Below are 23,856 nucleotides of genomic sequence, written 5' to 3' on the forward strand. Positions count from 1 at the left end.
AGCGGGGCCCACAGAGATGGCTCCCATCTCAATGCAGGGCTTGACAATAACGCTTGTCCGATTGTCCGGTACTAGAGGAAAAAAAGGTCGGACAAGTAAAAGCCATATCAAGCTTGTCCGACGGGACAAGTAAAATCCAACTTTGATGATCAAAGTAGTAAACAAAAAACCAGAACAGAAGATAAAAACAAGTATCAATTTGATATGTTTACTTGCAATCGATAATTTAAAACTGGTTCTTTGTCAGATACTTTATAATAGATTCTGGGAAACAAGTCTTACCAATCATCCAGTGGCTTTGTTATAAGGTAACCAGACAGTTCGGCACTGGTTCGGTTGAAGACATTTCGAGACCAATACAAACCAGTACCTTGTTTCCCTATGTTTTTCTGTTGCTTTATACTAAATATATGATTAGTTTTATTTAACAAAAATAATTTAAAAATGAAATGAAGAAATTATTGACCATGACATTCAGAAAATCATATTTGATCATATTTAGACAAACAATATTTGATTGTGTTTGAATAAACATTTTTTATATATTAAAAACAAAGCTGATTGTAGTAAGGCATTAATCATAATAATCAATATTCTATCAACATAAAAGACCAGGATGCAAAACAAGTGAGTGTAGACGGACAGGCATACCAGATCTAGACTGTGCCTGATGTGCAGAGTCTGATACACTTTGGCATTGATGATAACTAGAACCTAAGTCCTTTGACTAGACATGACAAGATTCAGTTGTTCTTGACTCATATTTTTGAAAAGGATATCAAGAGATATAATCAAATTCTGATCTATTGTTTTAATTCATTTTGTTTCATTGAATCAACCTTAAATGCAAAACAGGTTAATATAAAGGTTTTTTTTTGGACAAGTTGAAATTCCATTCAGACAAGTAAGTTTTGGTATGTACTTGTCCTATTGGACAAGTTGAAAAAAAAGTTATTGTAGAGGCCTGCAATGATATCTAGTTTCCACAGCTTGTATCTCAAAAACAAAAACGGTTACCCCTTTTTTATTTTATTTTCTGCTGTACTTTTACAAGCAGAATCCAAATGTGAAATTTAAAAAAAATCTGTGGTGTGGTTAAGTATGTACACTTCGCCTTCATTGAAACTTTGCCTTTTTATGCCCCACTTAAGGGCATAATGTGTTTTCGTCTGTGCGTCCCTTCGCTCATCCTTTCATCCATTCGTTCGTTTGTCTGTTCTTCCGTCTGTCCCACTTCAGGTTAAAGATTTTTAAAGGTCCAGTGAACATAGAAAATGATAGTGCTAGTGGGGCATCAGTGTACTATGGACACATTATTGTTTGAAATTTTTATAGAAACAACGTATTAGTTGTCTTGATAACAGATAATTTATGTATTTTGTATGCATGGAATTTGTTGATATGCCATAATGTGTGTCTATATTGTTGTATGGTTGACTCGAATGGCTCATTAAAGCTTGAGTTATATAAAAGGATATGTTAGATATATATATATATATATATATGTCAATGAGATAGCAAACCAGTAACAAAAGTAACCAAAAGACATCCAATATGAATCTTGAACTCTTACAGTTTATATTTTATTAACATGCAGTGTTATATGAGGTATTATTTTTGTTTAAAGGTATTTCAGAATTATGGAAGTGGGACAAAGTTGACATGAATGTCACAGTTGGTAAAATTGAGAACATCAATGTAACATTGGAAAGCTTATTTTTTATGAGAGGTTTTTTGCCAGATGAGGTATGATGTAAAAGATAGATATAAGAAGATGTGGTATGAGTGCCAATGAGACAACTCTCCATCCAAGTCAAAATTTATAAAAGTAAACCATTATAGGTCACAGTACGGTCTTCAACACGGAGCCTTGGCTCACAAGGAACAGTAAGCTATAAAGGACCCCAAAAATTACTAGTGTAAAACCATTCAAACGGGAAAACCAACGGTCTAATCTATATAAAAAACGAGAAACGAGAAACACTTATGAACCACATCAACAAACGACAACTACTGAACATCAGATTCCTGACTTAGGACAGGTGCAAACAAATGCAGCGGGTTTAAACGTTTTAATGGTACCAAACCTTCACCCTTTTTCTGAAACAATAGTGTAACATCACAACATAGAAAGACACACTATAAAATATCAACTGAAATAGCTTAACTCAATCAAAGGACATATTAACACCATTGAACATACACTGAACAAATAAATTTGACCTATGATACAATGTAAATACAAATAGATAAACTAAGGGAAGAATAATAAAAGTAACATGTTATATTGGTATGAAAAGTTAAACAATTAAAGAAAAACAATATGCTTGAACAAAAATATCAGCCATTTGCAATAACTTTAAACACAGGTAAATGAAAATAATTTTGTTGTTAGGTATACGTGTACAGTTCCAATAGAGAATGGAAATATTTTTACAAAATAAATAATTTTGATGTTCATAGTACGAAATGAAAATTTATAGTAATACCAAACACTTATAAAAGCTGGTACATAGACCAGATATAACCCTGAATAACATTAAATAACAAAAAAGCAATACAATTAGTAACAACAGGTCAAATAAACAAGAAAGTACGATTTGAGAGTACTCGCAGTTACTGACAGCTAGTTAAAAGCCAAAACAATTAATAAAAAATCATGCATCAGAGACTAAAATCAACTAAAACACATCCCAGGGATTTAGTATTTTAACGTCATGGACAGTCAAAGAAGACATGACTAGTGCAATGCCAAAAATAAATGTATCAACAGACAGTAGGATAGTTAGGAGTTTAACCTCTTTATAGATCAAAACGAACGTGGGTGTGTCTTTATACATCCCGTTGGAAAAGAATACAAATTTAGTTATGTTTTAATTTGCTGATGACAAAATCGATATTAGTGCCAATGTAAACTATATTCAAAGATCTAATTACAACATTGGTAAGATAACCTTTACTAATAAGTTTGTTTAAAGGTTCGATGAGTTTACATGGATCACATAGTGATTTCCTCGCTTTAAGTACAATATTACCGTAAAATTTAGGAAGTGAAATACCGTTTTTAATCAGTTTTCTACAAGTACAGCCAAATTTACTAATCAAATCTTTGTATCTATGAAAGAACTTAGCAAAAGTTTTACGTAATTTATGGTAACGAAATCCCTGATTTAATAATTTACCAGTGATGCATTGATTACATTAAAAATCTATGACATCAGTACACACACGGGCATAACGAATGAGTTGGGATATATAAACACCGTATGATGGAGCCAAAGGAACATCGCCGTCTAAAAAAGGAAAATTAACAATAGGGAATGAAAAATCGTCTCTTTTGTCGTAAATTTGCGTATGGAGTTTTCCTTTAGAGAATGAAATGTCCAAATCCAGAAAAGGACAACTACTGCTGTTTATGTTAGATTTAGTTAAAGTAAGTTCAATTGGGTAAATTTCGGTAGTATATTTAGAGAACTCTGGATTATTTAACGAAAAAATATCATCTAGATAACGGAAGGTATTGTTGAATGTATCAACCAAATGTAACAATGACGTGTCTTTACTGAGTTTGGTCATAAACTGAGATTCATAGCAATACAGGAATAAATCTGCTATTAAAGGGGCGCAGTTAGTGCCCATAGGAATACCTACTACTTGTCGATACACTTTATCGCCAAAACGTACATATATGTTGTCCAGGAGAAAATTTAAAGCTTCAATCATATCTTCACATTTCCAGTAAGTGTATCTTGCATACTTTCCTTTTTCGTTACAGAAAAAGGCTTTAAACGAGTTACAGTAAATAAATTTGTAATGAGATTTTTCAAAAGACCATTTAATTAAATATGAAAACTTTTTCTTGATAAGATTGTGTGGAAGTGTAGTATAGAGAGTAGAAAAATCATAACTGTCAACAGAATTAAAAGGACCATCAAAAGCATGTACTTTATCTAAAACCTCTAAAGAATTTTTAACACTCCAAAAATAATTAATACCATTATTTTCATAAGCTTTATTACAAAAGTTAATAACAAGTTCTTTGATAGTAGTAAAGGAGGTAGTTAGAAGCACTGATAGATTGGTAGTAGAACACTTACTAGATGCGGAGATGAAACGGAATTTAAATGGTTTTTTGTGCAATTTAGGTAACCAGTACATAGTAGGGACTTTCAAATGTTCGGAAGAGGCTTAAAGCTGGGTAGTGGCAGTGATATGCTGGTTTACAATTTGACTCTCTGTGGAGCGTATGGACCTGAATGTAGATGAATTTGTAATTTCTTTTTGGAGAACTTCCGTGTAGTATATGCGTCACACGGACCCTATTACTAATTTCAGAATTGTTTTCAAAATGAGATATACGAATATTAACAGTATTCATAATTTTATTCAAATAACTGTCTAGAGATTTTTTATCAGATTTTTCACGTTTACACCAATTTTTACAGTAGACAGACAGAGCGTCTTTAATGATCTGACGATTTTTTTATGAGAGGTTTTTTGCCAGATGAGGTATGATGTAAACGACCATGTTTTATTCATTAAGCTAAATATGTCATCATTAAGACACATGCTATAATGCTGATTAAGGGATTTACATGCAATTTCAAAGCCATGCAATTTTTAGCTCACCGTTCAGAAGGAACGGTGAGCTTTTGCCATCACTTGGCGTCCGTCGTCGTCTGTTGTCGTCTGTCGTCGTCGTCCGTCTGGTGTAAATTATTTCAAACATCTTCTCCTCTGAAACTACTGAACCAATTCCAACCGGACTTAAGCTGAATGATGCTTAGGGTATCTAGAATAATTTTGTGTTTTATTTACTGTTTCGTCAAATAACATGGCCGCCATGGCTAAAAATAGAACATAGGGCCGGGGTAAAATGCATTCATTAGGTGAAGTTCTATCAGCCCTGAAATTTTCAGTTGAATCTAACAACCCATTGTTGGATTGCTGCCACTTAATTGGTAATTTTAAGGAAATTTTGCAGATTTTGGTTATTATCTTGAATATTATTAATGATAAAGATAAACTGTAAACAGCAAAAATATTCAGCAAAGTAAGATCTCCAAATAAGTTCGTATGACCAAAATTGTCAATTGTCCCCTTAAGGAGTTATTGCCCTTTAAAATCAATTTTTCACAATTTGTTCATTTAGTTTGCTTACTTTAAAAAATCTTCTCCTTTGAAACTGCTGAATCAATTTCAGCCAAACTTGGGCTGAATGAGTTTCAAAGTATCTAGTATAAATTTTGTATTTTATTTTCTTGTACGTCAAGAAACATAGCTACTATGGCTAATATGAAACATAGGGGTAAAATGCATTTCTTTGATTTTGAAGAAAATATGACAGATACAAAAAACTTTTCAATGGAAGTTTTAAGCCATCTCTTTAATAAATGAACATGGTTAGCACATGCATCACCCAGTGGTGAAATTAAAGGTTTCATTACAGGTTTCATGCTATAATTTATTTGCCTTGTGTTTGAGCTAATTTTGACATGATTGAACTTAATTGACAGCTAATTTTATTTCAATATATCACTTTTGTAATGTTTGAAAAAAAAATCATATTTCATTTTTTATACGACCGCAAAAAAAGTTGCATTTGTATAATGCTATCATGTCTTCGTCGTCAGTTGTGTTGTCTGTGTCCTTGTTGTCGTCGTCCGAAGACATATTTGGTTTCCGGACAATAACTTAAGTTTAAGTGAATGGATCTCTATGAAATTTTACGAGAAGGTTCAATACCACAAAAATAAGGTTGGAATTGATTTTGGGGGTTATGGTACCAACAGTTTAGGAATTAGGGACCAAAAAGGGACCAAAAAGAAACATTTTTGTAGTTTCCGCACAATAACTTGTGTGTATAGATCTCTCTGAAATTGTACCACAAGGTTCCATATCACAAAGGGAAGGCTGGGATTGAGTTTTGGTGTAATTGCCTAATCTTTCAGGAATTAGGGGCAAAGAAGGGGCCAAAAACAAGCATTTTTCTTGTTTCCAGACAATAACTTGTGTTTATATGCATGGATCTCTCTGAAATTGTACTACAAGGTTCCATATCACAAAGGGAAGGCTTGGATTGAGTTTGGGGTAATTGGCGGGGGGGTTAAAAGATTTGATTTTTTTTTCAATTCTGTATTTTACTTATAAATGGACTTTCTTTCTACACCACTGTTTCATGGAAACACCCACAAACCTGTAATATAAGGCTGTTGGTTTTTTTTCTTTGAATTGTTTCTCATTTTTTCATGTCAAGCTTTTCATAGCCGACTATACAATAAGGGTTTTGTCAATTTTTGAAGGTTGAACAGTGGCCTATAGTTGCTTAAATCCATATTATTTGGACTCCTGATTTTATATAATACTGTATGAAGGCCCTATGAAAAATGGGGAAACTTCTATTACGACAAATTTAGAATTCTCCATACACTTTCACTGTACAAAAACACTCATCTAGAGAAGGAATTTTATAATGCCTTTCCTGTTCCAATTTAAATTTAAATGGAACAGCTCTGATCTAAAGAAACAGATGGGAACATAGTAGGAACATAATAACATTTAAGGCTGTTGAAAATAAGTACATACAGCTGTTACTTTTTCTTTCCTTTATTAGTCCTCACCATTGACTTATTTTATATTTTAGTTTGATCCTATTGGAATTGTGAAGGAATATTTTCCTTTGTGAAAAATCCTAACTACTTAAACTAGAAACAAAGTGTGTTGGTATTAATACAGATTTTTTTTTGTAGGTGATTGATGCTTATTTACATCAGCTGACTGTAGGATTAACTGGAACAATTTTTATCAACAGTACTATTATGACAGCCATTGCAAACAGGCAGACGGAAACACATGGCTGTTTACAGGAGGTATAGAAAAAAGTTCAAGGTTGTGAGATAGAAACATTTCAAAGATACAAATTTGTGAAATTTTTTTAAGAAAATTAAAGCTAATCAAAATCCTTCTCACATGGAGATCTTCATATAAAAACAATTGTTTTGTATAATACAATGAGACTAGTGTGTAATCTTTAAGAGGATATTAACCTTCAAACCTTGTAGCCTGTATTTGACATTTTACAAAAAAAGTTCAACAATAGATAATGGGTAAAACATTTGGAAGAAAATCAGAATCTTTTCCACAGGCATATTTTATGTAGAAAAAAAAACCTTTGAATAAAATCATATGAGACAATGATCAACAAGTTGCTATGAAAAGCAATATTGCCTGATTGGGTACCTGCAGTTTTGATGAAAAACTGTGCTCAATATCAAGGTAAAACAACTAATTTGTTATAAATTATTGTTTTTAACAATTATATATATATATTTATTGCACCACAGGTAAATTATCACGTTGTGATTGGTTTGATGCCATCACGTGGTGACCCCTTATGGATCCGTAGGGGGTTAGTAAATTTCATTGGGGGTTCATGACGTCACGTCTACTGTTAATGGTGACGTCATCTATTTATGTTGTTGTGTTTCATTGTTTATTTTTCTACAAAATGTAGCAGAAAAAGTACCTTTTGCGATAAATTCTTTATACGGTTCACTATTGACCCCCTATGGACCATTAGAGGGTGAATAAAATCCATAGGAGATTCGGCCTGTGGCCTCACCCCTATGGATTTTACTAACCCTCTATGGATCCGTAGGGGGTCAGTAGCTAACCATATAACTTATAATATATATTACATATGGTGTAGCATTCTACTGTTTTTATTGGATATGACTATCACATGTTTCAAATAGATATAAGATGTGGTATGAGTGCCAATGAGACAACTCTCCATCCAAGTCACAATTTGTAAAAGAAAAACCATTATAGGTCAAAGTGCGGTCTTCAACACGGAGCCTTGACTCATACCGAACAGCAAGCTATAAAGGGCCCCAAAAATGACTAGTGTAAAACCATTCAAACAGGAAAACCAATGGTCTAATCTTTATAAAAAACGAGAAATGAGAAACACTTATGATTCACATCAACAAACAACAACTACTGAACATCAGATTATATTGACACTCGGACTTCGTCCTTGGTCCATATAATCTGAACAGGTCCAGGTGTAATGTATTGACCTCGTCAAAAGTCAATAATTAATAAATAATTATACGCAATTTATTGCGTCAGGTATAATGTTTTTGACCCGTCCATCTGTCTGTCTGTCCATCCGTCCGTCAGTCCTGTTCATGTCATCACAACTTCTCTGAAACCACACAGCAGAATTTCATGAAACTTTGTAGATAATAAGGACATACGATGTAGATGTGCATATCGACAGGAAATTATGATTCATTTTTGTCGAGCCTTCGACTTTAGTCGAAAAAGCGAGACATAGCGATCCTACATTCCGTCGGCGTCGTCGTCGTCGGCGGCGGCGTCCACAAATATTCACTCTGTGGTTAAAGTTTTTGAAATTTTAATAACTTTCTTAAACTATCCTGGATTTCTACCAAACTTGGACAGAAGCTTGTTTATGATCATAAGATAGTATCCAGAATTAAATTTTGTAAAAATAAAATTTCATTTTTTCCGTATTTTACTTATAAATGGACTTAGATTTTCTGCCAGGAAATATTACATTCACTCTGTGGTTAAAGTTTTTAAAATTTTAATAACTTTCTTAAACTATCCTGGGTTTCTACCAAACTTGGACAGAATCTTGTTTATGATCATAAGATAGTATCCAGAAGTAAATTTTGTAAAAAAAAAAATCCATTTTTTCCTTATTTTACTTTTAAATGGACTTAGATTTTCTGCCAGGAAACAACACATTCACTCTGTGGTTAAAGTTTTAAAAAATTTAATAACTTTCTTATACTATTTTGGATTTGTACCAAACTTGGACAGAAGCTTGTTTATGATCAAGTGCTAGTATCTAGAAGGAAATTTTGTTTTCTTCCAGTTAACATTATATATTACATTCAGTCTGCAGTTAAAGTTTTTAAACATCTATTAGATTCATAAACTATCCTGGATTTTTTTACCAAACTTGGACAGAAGCTTCTTACAATCAAAAGATAGTATAGAGAGGAATATTTTTATTGATTCACTTCCTCATTTTTGTTGAGCCTGCGATTAACAGAAAAAGTAGGCGAGACACTGGGTTCCGCGGAACCCTTACGAATTTTTTTTCTAAGAGTTATGCCCTTTGAACTTATTGGCCTCAATATACTACTGCAACAGTTTGTCATCGCAACTCCTCTGAAACCACACAACAGAATTTCATGAAACTTTGTAGATAATAAGGACATACTATGTAGATGTGCATATCGACAGGAAATTATGATTCAATTTATTTTCTAGGAGCTATGCCCCTTTGAACTTAGAATTTTGGCCTAAATATACTACTGCAACAGTTTGTAATCGCAACTCCTCTGAAACCACACAACAGAATTTTTCATGAAACTTTGTAGTTAATGAGGACATAATATGTTAATGTGCATATCCGCAAGAAAATTTTTATCAGTTGACTTTTGTAGAGTTATGAGTCTTTGAACTTAAGAACCTGGTGAGATTTTGTTTGTCCAGTGACAATGTGGGGGCGTGGGGTATGTGAGGGTGCTCACAAAGGTTCTTTAATTAAGAAAAAAAAATGATCAGCTATATAGTTTTAACTTTTGCAATTAAGACATTATACTTCAATGCAAAATCTATTCAAAAGACTTTATTTATAGGTCAACTTCCAGGAATATGACTGTGTTATTGGTGCAGTGAATGAGGGAGAAAACCACTGGATTCTTTTGGTATGTAATAAATAAATTGCATTAGTAAGTTTTTAAAATGTCCTAGATGGCTATATGTATATTGTCCCCTGCACAACAAATTGATAAGGAACATAGAAATACCAGGCGTCCGTCTGTCTGTCTGTTTGTCCAGTTTTGTAAGCATGCTAACCTGTACAATTCTTGCCAATTTTTATGCCCCCGTAGCGGAGGGGCATTAGGTTTTATCCTTGTCTGTCTGTACATTCGTCTGTACGTCCCAAAATTGGTTTCCATTCTCTAACTTTAGTTTGCTTCAACCAAGTGTTATGAAATTTATACACAATGCTTATTACCACAAAACACAGATCAAGTTTTAATTTGGGTAGCGTCACTTTTGCCATTCTAGAGTTATGCTCCTTTACAAATGGAAAAATTGCTGAATTTTTTGTTTCCGTTCTCTAACTTTAGTTTGCCTCAAACAAATAATATGAAACCTATATGCAATGCTTATTACCACAAAACATAGATCAAGTTTGAATTTTGGTGGCCTCACTTTTACTGTTCTAGAGTTATTCCCCTTTACAAATGGAAAAATAGCCGAATTTTTTGTTTTTGTTCTTTAACTTAAGTTTTCCTCAAGCAAATGTTATGAAACTTAAACACAATGCTTATTACCACAAAACACAGATTAAGTACAAATTTAGGTAGTGTCACGTTTACCATTCTTGATTTATGTCCCTTTATAATCTTATATTTTCATAGGGGTAAATAGTGACCTTACACTGGTCATTATGTTATGCCATGAAGCACATTTCATTGAAAATTGGTATTGATGATGTTGTTTCTGCCAAATAAGTAAATAACTTTATATAGTTTTATAATCTTATAAAATAGGAAATTGTGAAGGTGTGTAGATGTGTTTGACACATTGAAAACCATTGTTTAAAGTTACCAAGTTAGGAGCTTGTAATTCAGTGGTTGTCATTTATTGTTGTTTATCATATTTGTTTCTCATTCATTATTTTGTAATAAGTTTTCTCATTTGCATTGTTTTACATTTGTCATTTTGGGGGTCTCTTATAGCTGACTATGTGGTATGGGTTTTACTAGTACTCACTATTAAAGGCTATTAAGTGATCTATAGTTGTTAATTTCTGTGTCATTATGTCTCTTGTGGAGAGTTATCTCATTGGCAATCCTATCACATCTTCTTATTTTTATGCTCTTTATGAATTTGCTGTGTTCAAAGGCGCTTTCTCTGATTATCTTAAATTGAAGAAATGTATGTTATATAGGACATTGTAGGAGAATATGCAGTTCAATCATGTACTACGGGTAGCATTTTATTTTGTGTCTTCATGATTTATACAAATCTCGCTTCATCTTTTAAAAAAATTTACTTTAAGCCATTTTGTCATAATTATTTCTTATCTTGAAGATTATTTTACCTCAAGAAAAGATGATTTGTTATTACAATCCTATGGGTGAAACATTCCTGTCACTTCATACATTAATGGAGAACTGGTAGTAAGTAAAACTATTGTCTTAAAATATTATTTTTTTTAATTCTATCTTATATTTCACATTTGCTCTTGGAGTGATACAGTGTCAATTGGGCAATAGGGGCAGTCGATCATATATGTTTCATAAAAACACATTTTAAGAATGAACCAAGTATCTCCTTGAAGCATTGTGCAACCCAGAAATAAAAAAAGATAAATTGAAGAAGCTTTATTATAGCTATTTTCATAATTTCCCCAAATATAAAGTTGTTTCAGGACTGGGCAAATACTTTTTCGATCCAGCATATCTAAAAGTTAATTTGCAAACACCTTTTACCTATGTATTATTATGGAAAATAAGAAACGATAACTTTTTAAAATTTACACTAATAATTGGGCCAAATAAGGACCTTTTTGCCCATAACTTCTATGCTGTCACTTTGACAACTCATTTCAGGTACTGTGGATTCATTTATTTTCGTGGGTACCAATTTTCGTGGATTGAACAAAACTAACACTTTCGTGGACATTTAATTTCGTGGTTCTGCCAAAGTCTGCATACAAGCCTATGGAAAATTTGTAATTCGTTGAACATTTAAATTTGTGGTTCACCTGTACCCACAAAATCCACAAAAATTGGTTTCCAACGAAAAATAATGAACCCACAGTATGGTTTAGAGATAACAAGAGATGATTGCATTTGTTTTTTAATTATATACCACGTTATCATAGGTCAACAGTTTGGTGTTATTTACAAAATCTGGAGTATTATAGACAAGGCATTAATGGTAAATAAAAAATTTAAAAAAATTAAAACAGTGCAGAAGTACAATATTGATAACTAAATTGAAAAGTATGTTACTGAACATTTCAGCTTCTTCATGAAAGAAAGGTCAGACTTCATGCTAGATGGAAATGGAACCTGGCGGTTTAATGTGCTTGATCATTCCAAACAACTGGACAGCATTTCTTGTGGAGTATATGTCCTAAAGGTAGGATTAATTCATGAAGTTCTGTTTAAATGCCAGGTAATTTTATAATCATTATTTGCTTACGGCTTGTGGATTTTACCACTTATTTGATTAGATAGAAAACAGTAAGTAGTTGTAATTTTAGAAATTTTCACTTTTCATTGATTGAGGCTGATTCTTTTTGAAATGAAAAAAAAAGTTATGTGTGTTATGTATTGTATGTAGACAGATAACGTTTTGCATCATTTATTATAATAATTTTTTAGCTACAAGGAATAAAAGGCTCAAAAATCATACTTTTTAATATTTTTTTAAATATTTCACTCTGACAGACAGTTTTCAATATTCATTTAAAAAGCTAAAAAGGACCAAGTGAGCTTTCCTCATCACTTGGCAACTGTCTTCCGTGGTCATCGTCTATCATAGTCGTTGTTGTTGTTGTAGTCGTTAACTTTTTACATTTTGAACTTCTTCTGGAGAACCACTGAATGGAATATAACCAAACATGGCATGAATATTCCTAATGAGGTACTGATCAAGTGTTGTTACTTTGTAGGCGATCCATCACCCAAGATGGCCACCAGAGAGGGACTTAGTTTAACATAGGACCCTATGTGAAATACATACAAATTTTTTAGAGAACCACTGAATGGAATGAAAATAAACATGGCAAGAATGTTACTTATGAGTTGCTGACCAAGTGCTGTAACTTTGTAGGCAATCCATCATTGAAGATGGCTACCAGCAGGGGACACCATTTAACATAGGACTCTATGGACAATACATACAAATGTCTTCTTTTAGAGAACCACTGAATGGTTTGAAACCAACTATCGCATGAATTTCATTATGATGAGCCGACCAAGTGTTGTTACTTTGAAGCCGATCCATCATCCAAGATGGCCTCCAGAGAGGGACTTAGTTTAACATAGGACCCTATGTGAAATACATACAAATTTTTTAGAGAACCACTGAATGGAATGAAATTAAACATGGCAAGAATGTTACTTATGAGTTGCTGACCAAGTGCTGTAACTTTGCAGGCAATCCATCATTGAAGATGGCTACCAGCAGGGGACATCGTTTAACATAGGACTCTATGGACAATACATACAAATGTCTTCTCTAAGAGAACCACTGAATGGAATGAAACCAAACACAGCATGGCCATTCCTTATGAGGTGCTGACCAAGTGTTGAAACTTTGAAGCCAATCCATCATCCAAGATGGCCGCCAGAGAAGACTTAAAGTTTAACATAGGACCCTATGGGAATTACATACATGTAATGTCTTCTTTTAGAGAACCTCTAAATGGAATGAAATAAAACATGGCAAGAATGTTCCTATTTTAACATGATTTCAAAAGACAAAGTAGAATCAGGTGAGCTACACAGACTCTCAAGAGCCTCTAGTTTAGTATGAAAACGACTTTCATTTTCAGGTTGTTTAATAACTGTATATAAAAGACAACTTGCTATTTTAGTCATTTGTTTTCTAGATGGCTGAAATGTTTCTTTCTGGTGGTGATGTTCAGTTTGTTATGACAGCAGAAGATCTTAATCAGTATCGACTGCACATTGGGGCTGTCATATTAAGACAATGTGGTGAGAATTCTTGAATTATTATATATATAGATTAATATTTCTTATTATTATACTTCACGTCAAAATGCCAGATTTTGATTGGACTATATGAGGGAGATAATTAACTCTATCCCATGGCCCAGCGGGAGACAATTTTTTTAATGTCACACTCTTATGCAGACCTATCAAATATAGATAACTTAAAGGACAATGAATTGAGTTTACATTAATGAATTAAAACCAATGCTCAAGGTCTTCGTTTTAACCTCAAAAGAACTTTTTCATAGACTGCTAAATTTTAAAACATTGTCTTGCTTCACTTCTGTTGTTTTTCTTATAAATGTTTCCTTGTTATTAATGTGAGTAATTTCAATTTAGAATTTAACAGTAAAAGACAATAATGACAGAATATTCAGTATATTGAATTTAATAACACATAGCTAAGAGGGTGATAGAGCAAATTGATACCGCTGGATAAAGCATTGTCAACCTTGGCTTCGCCTCAGTTGACAAATTATTGTTTTCTCAGGGTAACAATCTGCTCTCTCATTGCTCAGCTCAGTGTTATTTATATATTATAATTCAGTGTATTTCTTTTTGGTAAATATTTATGATACAGTATCATTGATAATAAGTGCAGGTTAAGTAAATCTTTTTTGTTATAAAAATAAAGTGTATCAGTAATTTGGACTTTAAAAATCATATTTAGCTTATCTTGCATTAGTGAAAAATAACTATTTAAAGTTAATTTTAAGTTTTTACAAGTTTAAATAAGTCTATATGTTTTTATTTTATAAAATTTAATGATGTATTTTTAAGGTTTATTAAATGTACACCAGTCTATTGTTTCAAAGAGATCAGTCAAGGTATGTTATGACTTAATTGGATAGATCTTTATTTTTTTATAAGGGTGTGCTCCTGAAACAAAAAACTGCTCAGACAGAATTATGAAGAATACTAAAATCAATACTACACAAGTGTTTTGCTAACCATTACCAATTGGTTGCCTGATATAATGATGTCCTGTCTTAACTGAATTGTGACATGTGCTCATGGTCTTAGATGGAACAACACAGAGGGAGGGTAGGACCTTTATCGGGACTCCGGGATCGGTGTTTTTAAGCTCTGGATTTTGGGATTGATCCTTTCAGGATCCGGGAATTCTTTTTTCGAATTTCGGGATGTCAGGATTTAATTTTTTTTAAATTCGAGACCTCGGGATTCCATGTTTTTAATCCCGGGATTTCGGGATCAGGACCCCTCCTATCCCCCCTCAACACACCTTAAAAAGAAAAATTTCTTTTTAGGACAATATTAAAGTATAGGCCCAGATTTATACAGGGATGATTGTCAATGAGACAACTATTCATAGACCAAAGGACACAGATTTGAACCATAACAATTCACTGTACTGCTTCCAATAATGAGCAAACCTCATTAGTCGATTCTGCATCATTCTGTAACTCCTTGTAGACCAGAAATTATTTTAATAGATGTCAATGAGACAGCAATCCAACCATATCTTAAACAAACAAAAAAAGACCAAAAGAGAAGTTTAATATTTTTTTAGTTTATTTGTTGCAATGAATTACATTGATTTCCCAGTGAAATAAAAACTGATAATTTCTTATGTGAAATAAACACAGTTATTTCACTCCTTTGACCTCATACAACAATAGGTGTTGTTAAGACGTTGTCGAAAGCAAATTGTGAATGCTAAGAAAAAGATACAGTTCCTAATATTTTCTACTTTAATCCCATTAAAAAGACCATTGTCAATGTCATAAAAAGAATAACTAATCAAAGAATTCAAATATAGAAAAATATTCAACTGGTGACCGAACAACACTGATAATTTATTTATGTCCTACGAGCACTTGTGAATTAATGAACTAGTTGTTTGGTCACTCATTGAATATTTTTCTTTATTTGAGTTCTTCGATTAGTTATTCTATAATTCATTATCATTTTCTCTTTAGTCAACATGTGGAATCACCAACTTGCTGTCTCCTGGACAGAATACAGAGTTAGATAGTGGTACTAATGAATCACAGTATTCAGGAATTGTAAAGTTATCTGATGGCATTAGTGTCCAACAGTCTTCTAAGGTTTCACAGTCATCTATTGGAAACAATAAGGTGATATCATCTGAAACTATACAGACAGAACCTTGTACTGAAGAGACAGAAGTATCTTGTAGTGACGATGGAACAACTCTTGCAGGCAACAGGGTAACTTAAAGAATTTTACATTTATAGGATTATAATTTGGAGTGACAACAGCAATTTAATGACTTTTACAGCAAATTTGTGTCACTCTTAGATTACATAAGTGTTCTTTTATTTCAGCCACATTTCTTTTATGTCATTTTTGGTTTGCAAACTCATACCTATGTTATCTTGTACCTATAACAGCAAACATGTACAACATAGGTTTGAACCACCTTATTTTAGTGCACTAAAATGGTGGTAGAAGTTAAATATATAAGTTTAACTGAATAACTCAGAAATCTGTAAAAAATAGATAATTAGAAAGTCACAATGACAAATTTGTAGCTGATTGTTCCTCTGCTAATTGAATGAAAAAAACAAAATGTATGTTTGTTTTGTTTTGGTATGTTTTTGTTTTGTGTTTATTTACATTTGACTAGCAGCCATGATGACGGCTCATATCAGCTTGAGTTTTGATAATGAGGAATTTTATTTAATAATAGATGTTTTATAATTAATTCCAAGCTGTTAAGTTATATAATGCCAATCATAATTTGTTGATTAGATTAAATAATTGATTACACACATAATCACACAATTAAAGGAATTTAATTATATATTAGAATTGTAGTAGAAAGTAATGTTAAAATAACAAGCCAATTCAATTTAAGTTTATGTTACTATTAATAAAGAAATTCAATAAATATATTATAAAGATTTGCAAAAATCAGTTCATAAAACATTTGGATATTGAATATTTGAACAGTATGAGTTGGCAGAGGTACCAGTTAGCATAGGTACGAGTTGCAATTGACCTTTAGTGTAACAAGTTGACATGGTACTAGTTTGCAATCATACAGGTTGACTTGCTTCCCTCACCTTTCTTGATCTCATTATGAAAACAAGGAGATGTGGTATGATTGCTAATGACACAACTATCCAACAGATATTATGTACAACATTTAACAATAGGCAAAATCCTTGCTGTAAATATTGTAAGTTTTTCAAGACCCTGGGGGTGACAAAATGTGAAATCATGATGAATTCAAACAAGAAAATCAAAGGCCTAGTTCAAGCTTAAAGAATGAAACAAAAAAACAAACAACTTTGAATGACAATTACCACCCACATCCACTGGATTACAGGCTTGGGACAGGCACATAAAAAATGTTAAAGATAATATGCTTATGAGCTCTGTATCATCTTCTCAAATTATGACAATGGTGTAACAGCAAAAGACAAAAACAAACATGTGTACTGGTATAAATGTTCCAGTCTTGTTAGACATAATTTTGTTGTTGTATTGGCTTAGATTTATTTAGCAGTAACTGCAAGTACTCTTAGATGAATATTTAGCTTTCTTAGTACCGTGAAAACAAACAAGAGCTTAACCTTGTTACTGTTGACACCTAAGACATTTCAATGTGTTTGTGGTTTGTTAAAAGAATTTTTGTTCAAACACAAATTTTCAGTTTTGGTTCAAATAAATCAGCATGAGTCTCAATGGTTGTCTTTTATGCCTTACATGAGTTTGTGTAGTGAAAGAAGGTTTGAGGATGATGTCTAAACAAATGTTTCATATCACCCCTATAAGGTTGACAATTCAATCACATGCAGTTAACTACTGTAAATTCAGAAATTATTGTGATGTTTTATTATTGCGAAAAAATGCAACAGGGTTATAATCGCAATGATTTAAACTCGCATTTTGAAATTTTTTATATGAATTAAACAGGATTTTTCTCAATATCGCAAAGATAAAATTGCAATTTAGGCTAAAATGACAAAATCGCAATAATAGTTAAATGCACGCAATAATTTCTGAATTTACAGTAAGTAACATCCATTAACCCCTACATTACTAAAAAAGAGATTCTTTCAACAAACAAACATTTTAATTGAATTTGGTATTTTTTTTTACACAGTAAAACATTATCTCAACTTTTCCTTTTGGATTTTTAGAGTGATGATGGTGAAAATGAGGAGGAAGCAGTACATGTAGATGACAACAACAAAGGATTAAAGGGTAATAAATTTTTTAAGTTTTTTATTATCAGAGATGCAGATCTAGAAATATGAAATTGGTGACTGTTTGACAATTCTTTTAATTAGGTGAAAAAAAACTTTGGGTAAATAATATTTTCACCAACATTATTCTTTACGGTGATGTTCTTTTTGTTCAAAGACTAGTTTAATGCAGAAAAGCAGAGTAAAAACATATCTAACAGACAAAAACTACTTCCACAAATGCATGGCTGCCAACTGTAAAAAGGAAGTTGAAAATCTGGATCTGATTTTAGAACCAGTTACAGCTGTATCATGGCTTGCTTATTAGAAAGAAAGAAAACGAAAAAAAATTGCTGGCCCTCCATCTTTGTATTTTTGTCTCGCCTGCAACAAAAGTCGCAGTATTTCTTCGCATTATGTGAGACATGTATTACTATCCAGCGGCAATGGCGGCATCACAAAAGCAGTGGCAACTGCGTCAACTATTTATATGAAGCCTTATGTTTCGGAAGATTGAAGACCTGGATGCTTCATATCTTGTATGCAGATACCTTATGTTAAGAAGTGTCCGTTTGTCATTTGTCCAATGTCATTGACCTCATTTTTATGGTTCAGCGACTGCTTGAAAAGAAATTGAGTTTTTTATATGACCGCAAAAATTTGCTTATGTTCATATAATGCTTTGATGTTGTCGTCATCGTTGTCATTGTTGTCTTTGTTCGCGCCTGTGTCAGCTTCGTTTGAAATCACATTTGGTTTATGGACAATTACTTTAGTTTTAGTGAATGGATCTCTACCAAATTTTACCAGAAGGTTAACTAACTTCTTAAAAGCTTTATATTTTAGAAGGTGGAAGACCTGGATGCTTCATACTTTGTATATAAATCCTCTATAGTACGAAGTTTCCGTTTGTCACATGTCCATTGTCCTTAACCTCATTTTCATGGTTCAGTGACTACTTGAAAAAAAAAGTTAAGATTTTTTGTAATGTTAATTTCTCTCTTATTATGAGTAATAGGATAACTATATTTATTATGTGCGTACCTTGTAAGGTCCTCATGCCTGTCAAACAGTTTTCACTTGACCTCAACCTCATTTCATGGATCAGTGAACAAGGTTAAGTTTTGGTGTTCAAGTCCATATCTCAGATACTATAAGCAATAGGTCTAGTATATTTGGTGTATGGAAGGGTTGTAAGGTGTACATGTCCAACTGGCAGGTGTCGTCTGACCTTGACCTCATTTTCAGTGGTTATAGTTAAGTTTTTGAGTTTTGGTCTGTTTTTCTTATACTGTGTGCAATAGGTAAACTATATTTGGTGTATGGAATGATTGCAAGGTGTACATGTCCAACCGGCAGGTGTCATCTGACCTTGACCTCATTTTCACTGTTCATTACTCAGTGTTAAGTTTTCATGGTTAAGTTTGTTTCTTAGATACTATAAGCAATAGGTCAACTATATTTAATGCATAGATTGATTGTAAAGTGTACATGTCTGTTTGGCATGGTTCATCTGACCTTGACCTCATTTTCATGGTTCATTGGTCAATGTTTAGTTTTCTTGGTTAAGTCTGTTTCTTAGAAACTATAAGCAATAGGTCAACTATATTTAGTGTATTGAATGATTGTTAGGTGTACATGTATTTCTCGTTTGGTTTTTCTGACCTTGACCTCATTTTCTTGAATCATGTTGAGTTTATGTGATAGTTGTAGTAAAGCATTATATTTAGGACTATCAACATAATATCAATGGTTAGTAAAGAAGGCAAGCTATTTCAGCGTGTGCACTCTTGTAGTGTTTTGGTCTGTTTTCCAAGTAATAGCTCAGCTCTAGATCTATTTGGTGAATGAATTAATTGTTAATTGTACATGTCTGTCTAGCAGGTATTGTCTGACCTTGACCTAATTTTCATGGTTCATTGATCAATAATACATTTTCCTATACATTTTGTCAGTCTATGAGATACTATTTTTCAAGTACTTAAGCAATAGGTCAACTATTTTTTGGTGTATGGAAGTCCTAGCCCAGAATAAATACAATAATCCACTGGTATCAATGTAAGAATCTATATATATTACTGTTGGTATGCTTGGCTGTCCTTCAGGGAATTTAATTATACACAAATTTCATGAACATTAGAGGAAAAGAGATTTGTGAAATGCAAAATGAATTGCATTCCAAATCGAAATACAGAAAAAATAAATGAAATAATTAAGTATAGATACATGAACTGATGTTAGTTCAAATGTTTAAGATTTGAATCGAAAATGGCCATCATGGCCAGTCAAAGAGCCTAAATGAATTAAACTTAAGGAATAAACTTCTAAAATTTGTATCATTGTACCATTTAAAATGCAAAATTAAAAAGCATAGTAACCAGGTAAACAAAGGTTTTATTTAGCACCGAAATTTTCATACGCTGTTTATGGGAAACTTTGGTGACTTGTTTATATCTATTAAAATAACCTCCCTTAATTTTTTATGTCCTACCTAGGGGCATTATGTTTTTCGTTCTGATCATCCGTCCGTCATCCCTCCCTCCGTCCTTTCTGTCTGTCCCCCTTCAGGTTAAAGTTTTTGGTCAAGGTAGCTTTTGATTAAGTTGAAGTCTGCAGATCAACTTGAAACTTAGTACACATGTTCCCTATGGTATGATCTTTCTAACTTTTAATTCAAATTTGACCCCGATTTCACGGTCCACTGAACATAGAAAATGATAGTGTGAGGGGGGCATCAGTGTACTATGGACACATTCTTGTTTTAATAAAAATCTGAAATGACATTGAGGCATTGTGGAAAATTTTTCTTTGAAAAAATGATGGGTGTATCATGCGCTCATAGGGCAGCTAGTTATTTTTGAAAATCATTAAAAACAACTGTCTACAAAATGCATAGATTCCAGATGAGGAAAACCTGGTCTTATATATTCTTGTGTACGGTCTAGCTAATTTTTAAGTTCATATTGATAATATGTTATTTATTTATTAATATTCTTTTTTGTAGGAACAAGAAATCCAAAAAGACCATGTCCGTTTTGTGGTATATTTCAAAGTCGATTAAGCAGGCATATTCTAACTAAACATAGAGACAACGATGAGGTAAAGGCAGCAAAGCAGCTTCCTGTAAAGGACAGAAATCAGGTTTTATGCAATTTGAAAAGGAGAGGCTATCACCAGTACAACTTGATGCTAATGAAAGAGGATGATTTTGATGTGAATCAAATAGTTAAGGAAAGGCAGGCAAGAAAACAGAGGGAAGGAGATGCAATGGAAAATAGGGCTATGTGTTCCTCATGTCAGGGTTATTTTGTAAAAGAACACTTGAAGATTCACAGAATCAAATGTACAGCAGCAGAGGGAACAACAATTACACCAACTGCAATTCCACTTTCTGCTGTTAGAGATGATGGTTACACTGAAGATTATAAGGCAGACATCTTAAGTGGCTTTTTGGATGACACAAGTGGAAAGTTTTGTAAAACTGATAAATACCTAAAAGATTTTGGATTTCACAGTTACAGAAGATTTGCAGCAAGGAAGGATAAAAACCCACAGAACAGAAAAAATATAATGAAGCACATGAGGATGCTAGCAAATCTTTTCTTTTGTTTTAAAAGCGAGGCAGCTAAAATTGGCATAGACATAAATGCAACATTAGACATGTTTAAAATGGAACACTTTACCACTTTTATGGATGCTATCCATGTGATGGCTGCAAAAGATGATGGTGGCATGAAATCTGGTTTAAAGAAAAACTTAGGTCATCTTTTAAAAAATGTTATTAGACACATAAAAGGGCAGCATTTATTGCAGGGTAAGAGAGATGAGCTGGTAAAAATTGAGGAATTCAAAACATTATTTGATTACTACAGAAAGGAGATATTCGATGGAGCTGAGTACAATTGTATTAAGAATAGACAGGAAAACCTCAGACGACCACAATATTTACCTCTTGATGATGATGTAAGAAGATTGAGAAATTACACCCTTTCTGGAATTGCTCAGATGGATGACCCATATCAGATTTTAGATGTTAATGAATATCCTCGGCTTAGAGATCTTGTGGTGGCAAGAATTACACTGTTCAATGCCAAGCGGGGAGGAGAACCAAGTAGACTTACTTTAAAGGAATGGAATGATGAAAAAGATGGCGTCTGGTTAGATGAAACCCACAAGAAAAAAGCCAAAACATCAGAAGAACTTGAATTGTTTGAAATATACAAATTGTCGTATCAGTCTGGCAAAAGTGTGTGCCATATGCTCCCAACGCTCATTCCGAAAGATTCTTGGAAAGCTATAAGAAAGCTTGCTGATCCACAGATAAGACAGATGGCAGGTGTAAAACCTACTAATATATATGTATTTCCAAACATCCAAGGCTCCAACTTTCATGTAAATGGATGGAATAGTGTAAACAAAGTTTGTAAGCAGGCAGGGCTGACAAAAGAGATTAACGCCACCCAAATGAGACATTACATGTCAACTGTGTTTGCAAACTTGGATGTACCGGAGACAGACAGGCAGGCTTTTTATAGACACATGGGCCATTCAGAAGAAATCAATAAACATGTTTACCAATGTCCATTGGCTGTTCAAGAAATTACAAAAGTTGGAAAGTTTTTTTATCTTATGGACAAAGGTAAGTTTTTTTTTATATTAAATATTGTTTACATATAGATAGAGTCTTGACTTTTCCCATTAATGGTTGTTTGATTGCCCAAGACCTGAGTGAAAATCATCATTGGCCAAGTAAAATCTGCAGCCATACTTGTCAGATTGGCAAGTAAAAGCTTCAATGTACTTTTTGTACGATTGCAAGTTAAAATCAAAAGTGTAAAACAGTGAAAAATACTGGATCTAGTATTAATTTATATAAATAATCATATCAATTAGCCTAGACATTATGTTATAGTTATTGACCAAGCAAGTCGGTATATATGATATAATCTGCACAACTCAAGTGACCCTTATTAACTGGAACGACGTAGGAGTTCAGGTTAAAGAGTCATCCCGACCGTGCAGATTAAATGATATATACCGATTTGATTAGCCAATAACTGTTTGAACACATGACGCCATCAATTTACGTGAACATTTTAGAAATATGCGAATTATATTCTGCATTCCATGGCTCCTAAGAAAGTTCCTTGTAGGATAAAGAAAGGGGGAAATACGCTTTTATGTAGTTAAAATTATGAAGTATTTAAATATTAACTTTTTTCATATTTAGGCTTCTTCCTAAATTGTAAAAAAAAAAGTTACATTATTAGGAGAATCGCGATTTAATGGTAGATTTTTTTTGTTATCGTTTCTGTTAAATTTATTCACAATTTTTATATAAATTAGTGAAGAATTAGAAATTGACATATTGTGTAGACACCTATCTATTGTTGAAAACTATACTATATGTTACCTTCTAGATGTCCTTAGTTTGTTCTTGTTGTTTGGTTGCTGTCTTATTGGTGTATAACCTACATCTCCTACAGTTTTAGTACCGTTTGGTGTACTTTTAAATCAGTGTATGAAAAATCATAACTAAAATGGTTATTGTGTATAGATTTATTGTCTATCTTTCCCTCAATAATATGCTTAGAGGAAGATGGACTGATGAGAGATGCATGTACACAGGGACTTGTGTCTATCCGTGGGAAGGTCGACTATCCATATGTAATACATATGGATAGTTGACCTTCCCATGTGGAGATGTACCTAAATTAAATATATTAAGTATACAGAAAAAAGTGTTTCACTTTTCAATCTTAACTTCCCCTCCACCTCCAATTTTTTTCTACTGTATAAATTTTTGAAGACATATAGCATCTTAACAAAATCTGATTCACCCCCATCCCCCCACGCTGTTTTGATACAAACTT

General features: G+C 32.9%; 1 protein-coding gene across 1 annotated transcript in view; it reads left to right on the top strand.

The window, feature by feature from the left end:
• Nucleotides 1-23,856, top strand: part of LOC127702809 (uncharacterized) — an 87,168-nt gene that overhangs the window by 35,175 nt on the left and 28,137 nt on the right. The window contains exons 12-21 of the mRNA XM_052207110.1: nucleotides 1,628-1,746; nucleotides 6,750-6,869; nucleotides 9,681-9,749; nucleotides 11,149-11,237; nucleotides 12,087-12,204; nucleotides 13,682-13,787; nucleotides 14,586-14,632; nucleotides 15,746-15,997; nucleotides 17,939-18,002; nucleotides 20,988-22,622. Coding sequence (XP_052063070.1) covers nucleotides 1,628-1,746; nucleotides 6,750-6,869; nucleotides 9,681-9,749; nucleotides 11,149-11,237; nucleotides 12,087-12,204; nucleotides 13,682-13,787; nucleotides 14,586-14,632; nucleotides 15,746-15,997; nucleotides 17,939-18,002; nucleotides 20,988-22,622 — 2,619 coding nt within the window. The remainder of the gene's footprint in view (nucleotides 1-1,627; nucleotides 1,747-6,749; nucleotides 6,870-9,680; nucleotides 9,750-11,148; nucleotides 11,238-12,086; nucleotides 12,205-13,681; nucleotides 13,788-14,585; nucleotides 14,633-15,745; nucleotides 15,998-17,938; nucleotides 18,003-20,987; nucleotides 22,623-23,856) is intronic.

The sequence above is a fragment of the Mytilus californianus genome, unplaced genomic scaffold (genome assembly GCF_021869535.1).
Source record: "Mytilus californianus isolate M0D057914Y unplaced genomic scaffold, xbMytCali1.0.p SCAF_5, whole genome shotgun sequence".
Lineage (NCBI taxonomy): Eukaryota > Metazoa > Mollusca > Bivalvia > Mytilida > Mytilidae > Mytilus > Mytilus californianus.